At 55.2% G+C, this 6,000-nt stretch overlaps 1 protein-coding gene across 1 annotated transcript in view; it reads left to right on the top strand.

The window, feature by feature from the left end:
• Positions 1–1,075: 1,075 nt before the first annotated feature.
• The window catches only part of Eml2 (EMAP like 2), a 29,823-nt gene continuing 24,898 nt past the window's right edge, over positions 1,076–6,000 (top strand). Inside the window, 5 exon segments of the mRNA XM_075990063.1 lie at positions 1,076–1,261; positions 1,264–1,386; positions 3,777–3,995; positions 4,087–4,210; positions 4,311–4,418. Coding sequence (XP_075846178.1) covers positions 1,216–1,261; positions 1,264–1,386; positions 3,777–3,995; positions 4,087–4,210; positions 4,311–4,418 — 620 coding nt within the window. The 5' untranslated portion in view covers positions 1,076–1,215.

Raw genomic sequence — 6,000 nt, 5'->3', positions numbered from 1 at the left:
AGTGAAGGGGCAGCACAGTCCTGTAACCCCCAGAATTTGGGAAGTGGAGACAGGAGAATAAAGATAAAGCGTTCAAAATTGGCCTACATGAGGCTACACAAGACCCTGACTCAAAAAAGCCACAAAAGCTGGGCATGGTGGGGAGGGTTTTGCCAGTAAACACTTGAGAAGCTGGAGTGGAGGCAAGCCTGGGCTACCTACATAAGGGGGCAGCCTGTCCTCGCTCATATATACAAAACAACAAAACAATGCCAATTGAACCCCGTGGTCTGGGTCATGACTTGGAAAAGGCGATCCCATCTTCTTTAAATCTATTGTAAGGTTTTGTACCCCCTCCTTCTCTCCTAGCTCCGCAGTTTCCGAGACTGCTCTGACTGACACCGCCAGCTGGTCCCAGGCTTTACAATTGGGTCTCTGTCAAAATACGGACTGGATAAATCGTTGGTGGGAGACTAGGACTGTAGGGGCGGAGCTAAGGGCCTCGATGGCTGAAGTGGAAAGGAAAGTTCGGGAGGGGCTAATCGACTTGAGGGGAGGGAATCTAAATTCTGGGGGCGGAGCTCACCCTACCAGAGAGTCTGGTCCAAGTTTCTGGTCCTTGGATGTTCAGGGGGTGTGGCTAATTGTTCTAGGGGCGGGAATAGAACTTTAGCTGCTTCTTGATTTGGGGGTGGAGCTAATAGCCGTTGGGGGCGGGTCTAGATCTAATAAACAAGGAATGAGGACCTGGCTAGGATACAAGCTCAGGTTATAGGATAACCTGTCATATTTGAGATTTCAATGTCAGGCTCTGGTCGTGCGAAGGGACTTATGGGAAATCATATAAAAGATTTCAGGGAGGCTTTCGGGAATAGAGGAGTGTCTTCTTTTACCCCATCCTCCTTCCAGAACTGGGGGCGACACTTCGGGATGCAAAGCAGGAAAGACCCTGCCCCTTCAAGCCCACCCGCATCCCTATTGGCGGAGGAGCCTGCGCGACAGACTCTTATTGGCTCCTAACGGGAGAGAAGGGGGAGTGTAGAGAGAATACACTCCGGTTGTGGGAGGGGCCAGACAGTACCTAGGGGGACCCGGACGCAGCCAATCCTGACCTGAAGACTGTTGGGGGGGGGGCTGACAGAGCAATCTCTCGACCCCCTTTCTGGGCATCCTAGGGGATGACCCCAGTGCCAGGCTCAGAGCCGGCCGCCTGATGCTGGGTGGGCCGAGCTGGGGATGCTGGAACGAAGGGCGTTGCTATGGCAACGGGAGGCAGGGCCTGGGGGGGGGACCGGGCCCGAGCTGGGGCTGCGGGGGCCGGCGGTGGCTGTGGCGGGGCAATGGCGGAGCGCGGCCCGGCCTTCTGCGGCCTCTACGACACGTCCTCGCTGCTGCAATACTGCAACGGTGAGAGCCCCCTTCTCAGTTCAAACCTTGGCCCCACCCAGGGTTGGACCTAAGGCTTCCTTCCCCAACCCTTTTTTTCCAAGTCCTTATCTCCTCCCTTGTGGGAGATTCCTCCTTTCTCCCTGTCAACAGACTCCTGACCCCAGAACAAGGTCCTCCATCTCCAAAGCCAGGATCCTGCTCCTCCCACCCCCACCCCAACATACACCTGCTCCGAAGGTAGCTAGACAGAGAGAAGGGGAAAGATCCTGGAGGTGCCTATGTCGGGAAGGAGAGTAGGCCTGCGGTGGGGAATCAACTGAACCTGGAACTCTTTCTGGTCCTCAACCTTCTGGGACCCTCTGTGTTCGGGCATAGCAGGGGGAAATGCTGACTTGAGGGCTGGCCATGGGACCAGTAAAGCGCCAGAGGACTCTCTGTCCACTATTTCCCCCAACGTCAGTGCTGCCCCTCCCACCCATGAAGAATCCTTTTTCCCTAGACAAATGTGTATGCCACCTGAAGGGCCATTTTGGTGTTAGGGGAGCTGGGCTGCAGGAGTGGGGAAATAAGAGAAGTGAAAAGTGGGTGCTGGTCTCTGGGCCAGGGCAACAACCAAGAGCTTGAGTCATGGGGTGGGACCATCAGACCAAGAAAGGCCTCAGATCCAAGCTGGCCACTCAGGGTCACTGTGCCCCCATGTCAATCATCTCGGAGTTTGGAGGTCACCCCTCCCCCCAGGAACACACCCTTGGCTAGGGACCCCTAGAGTTGGCAGAGGACCTAGAAATGTTCATTTCACCCCCCTCTGCCGTCTAAAGGTTAAGGATGATAGGGTCTCTGAGGCGGGATCAAGTTTGGGTTCTGCCCCTGATAGAAAAAGAAAAACTGTGTCCTGAACAAGTGACTGGGACCTTCCGGGCTTTAGTTCCGTTGCAGAAGCAGAGACCACTAAAGTCATCAGAGTGGAGGAGGGTGGGGGTGGGAACAGTAGCTACCATGTTTAATGGTTCATCTTATCTGGGATTTCTGTGGGAAACACGGTAAGTGCAGAGCCCAGCTCTCGTGTATTTTCAATTGTAATACTATTTATAGTAGGTAGAAAATGGGCTCAACATAAGGTTGTTCGATGACTCCCACCCCTTACTGACTGCGTGTATGGCCCTTAGCTTGTCTCTTATTCCACCTTTTTCAGTTTCTTTCTTTGCAAGGATCGCCACGGGACCCTAGAACTTCCTGATAGGGGTCTCAAGTCTCTGCAGGCCCTTTCCCTTCGACCTGGAGAGCCCCCTCTCCCATATTCCCTCCGAAGGTCCAGACACAGGACCTACGAAGCACTGGATGGGTGGGGGTAGGGGACAGAGTGGCAAGGCCGGGCAGGCGATTGGACCACGGAAGGAGTAGGAGGGGAGGGTCAGGAGTCTGCAGTGCAGGAGTCCAACGGACAGGCGGGGCTGGCCTAAGGGATACAGGACTCGGGATGGCAAGTGCGACCTCCGAGCCGGGTTACTGTTCCTGCTACCACCTTTACTTGGAAGGGGCTGGAAGCCAGGATCTCCTAGATTCTCTCAGTAATGAGTCTGGGTAGGAGTGGTCCAGGAGGGAGGCAGAGGAGGGCCGCCTGCCTAGAATCCCCCTCCCTGGTGGGAGGAAGGACGGGAGGGGTAAATGATGAGGGAGTCATTTAAACTGCAGCAATGGGTTGAAAAGGAGAAGGGGAACTAAATCTGGGTAGGGGTACAGAGGTAACATAAAGTGGGGGAGGGGTTGGAGGACAGAAACTCTGGGCTGGGGAAAGAGATCGTGTGTCATCTCTGCCCTGCAATCCCCATGTCGGCCGCCAGGGGTCACAGAAGGTCTGTCTTTATGGCTTTTTGGAGGGTCGAACTCCTTGGAGAGGGGAGAAAAGGGAAGAGAACACCACAGGACCTTTTGGCTTGAAAGTCTTGGATACAGCGAGAGAATGTTGGTACCCGTGACAGAATATTGATATTCGTCAGAGAACGTCGAGGGCGCGTTCTAGAACGTTGTCACGGGGAGTGGGTTGATGTCATCTTAAAGTGCTGATATGACTTAAAGATATTTAGCATCTTAGTCACAGAATCTCAAAACCAAAGTGAGGCCCTGGGATTGGTGGACTCTGCCTGAGGAAAAGGGACTTCCCCCAAGGTCGCATGGCCAGGGCACTGTGGCAGAGAGAGGAGGTGGGGATTTCCTTCCTCCTTGCCGGAACCCTCTTCGTGGGCCCATCTCCAAGCATCCCCATCGAACCCAGGTTGCAGGAAAGTCAGAGAGCTTGGCTGGTCCTGACAGTCCCTGAAAAACGGAACGGACGCTCCTGGTCCTTGAAGGCCCCCACACCATCTTCCCCCGGGTGGTCCCCTGCAACCCGTATCTCCTCCGCTTTCTAGATGATAATCTGTCCGGCACCAGTGGCATGGAGGTGGACGACCGCGTGTCGGCGCTGGAGCAGCGGCTGCAGCTGCAAGAAGACGAGCTGGCGGTCCTAAAGGCGGCGCTGGCGGACGCGCTGCGTCGCCTGCGGGCGTGCGAAGAACAAGGCGCGGCGCTGCGCGCGAGGGGCACCCCGAAGGGCAGGGCGCCCCCACGTTTGGGCACCACCGCCTCGGGTATCCTGGTTGGGGTGGAGGGTGTAACGAGGAGGGCTGGAGGCACGACCTCACGCTCATCATCTTCCGTGCTCTAACCCCATCACTCCAGTGTGTCAACTCCTGAAAGGCCTTCCCACCAGGACTCCCCTCAATGGCTCCGGACCCCCGCGTCGCGTGGGTGGCTATGCCACCTCTCCATCTTCCCCCAAGAAGGAGGCAAGCTCTGGGCGCAGGTAAGGCAAGAAAAGCAGGTCTCTGGCCTCCTCTCAGACTTTGCTGGAGAACGCTGCACAATCATCGCGGGCTCTGCCCTCATCACTCTGGTCTTTTCAGCAGCAGTCGCCGCTACTTGTCGCCTGAGCGCCTGGCCTCTGTACGTCGCGAGGATCCCCGTAGTCGAACCACATCTTCCAGCAGTAACTGTAGCGCCAAAAAAGAAGGGTAAGTTTAAAGGTGGGGCGTCAACTTAAGACAAGCAAGAGAATAAGCGCATGGGGAATTAACGTCAAGCCACGATGTTATAACCTAGAGTGGGGTGAGCCTGTTCGCAAGGTGGGAGCGCAATACTGGGGTAGCCTGGTCAAAAAGGAAAGCCTGGAGGGATGGAACTAATATTGGGAGCCCAGTCAGCATTGGGAAACGGAACTGGAACCTAAGAAGGCCTGCGTGGTCAATGGGTCGATAGAGGAAGCTAGGGAGGAGCCAGGCGCATGGGTGTGGCTATTAAGATAAAAGAAAGTTCCCTTTGATTCTCAGGGTGGAGTCAGGGCTCAAGACTCAGAGTTTCTGTGGGGAGTGTAAAAATCAGAAGTAGGGGAGTGGTTGGGATTTGGGTGTGTTAGTGGAGTTAGCGTGGTAGAATCAAAATCTAGAGTGGGGGACAGACGGGAACCCTACTTGGGTAGAAGCTACCTGGTATAAGTGGGTGTGGCTTAGGGATGGGCGGGCCTGTAAGTGGGCGTGGCCCAACCTTATGGCGGTAGCTTGGAGAACTGGGGGATAGCTTGGAGCGGGTCCTGTGAAATTGATGGAATCAGGATGCCTAATGAGACCCCCCCCAAAATGAGGTGGGACAGCTATCTGTTATTAATTAAGAGGGAAGCAGGGAGTGGCCATGGTTTAAGCTTGTAAATTACAGCAGAGGCTGAGGCAAGGGGAGTGCCCGAGTTTCAAAGCCAGACTGGGTTACACGATTATATTGTGCGTTCAGTCCAGCCTGGATTACAATGAAACCCAGTCTCAAATTTATAAATAAATAAATAAATAAACTTCAAGAGGGGTCATGACTCTGATCCCAGGACTTGGTAAGAGACGGGAGGATCAGGGTTCATAGTCATACTCGGCTACTTACCGAATTTGAGGCCAGCCTGGGCTACTTGAGACCTTCTCTTAATAGAGACACAGACACGGACAAAGTCAGAGCCAGTCCAGGACTAACGGGTGGGTGGGCGTGGTGGTCAGGTAGCTAGGGGCGGAGTCAAGGTGTAAGGGTGGAACCATGGCACAGCAGGAGTGGCCAGGACTTGAGAGTAGACTACAGCAAGTCTGAAGCAGGTTTCAAGTCGTCTGAAATAACAATAAACACGCCCTGGGTCAGACACTTGGGTATATTAGCCACTATCAACCTCTCAATCGCACTGGGAAGTGGTTTTTCTATTCCCGTTTTTTGAAACGAGGAAACCGTTGTTTTAGAGGTTGGGCAACTAGTTCATACTTCTAGAAAGAGGGGAGATCTGAGCTCAGGCAAGCGCGTCTCTGAGTCAATGTGGTCAGCCTTCACCTACCCTTCACCCTACCCAAAGGGCTTGGTGTCTGGACTCCGTGGGCCGGGCTATTGGACCGGGTGGCACCTGGCGCCTGCAGGGGTCCGCTGCGGGGGGCGGGGCAGGGGCGGTGGCGCCGGCGCCTCCCAGGGCCGGAAGCGGCGGGGCCGGTCCCGGCTCCACCTCCGACCCGAAACTCCGTCAGCCGCCGCCATGAGTAGTTTTGGAGCTGGGTGAGACCCTCTCGTAGCCCCCCCTCC

The sequence above is a fragment of the Microtus pennsylvanicus genome, chromosome 1 (assembly GCF_037038515.1).
Source record: "Microtus pennsylvanicus isolate mMicPen1 chromosome 1, mMicPen1.hap1, whole genome shotgun sequence".
In the NCBI taxonomy this organism is placed as follows: Eukaryota; Metazoa; Chordata; class Mammalia; order Rodentia; family Cricetidae; genus Microtus; species Microtus pennsylvanicus.
The sequence above is the reverse complement of the archived record's forward strand: the minus strand, read 5'-3'. Positions and strand labels throughout refer to the sequence as shown.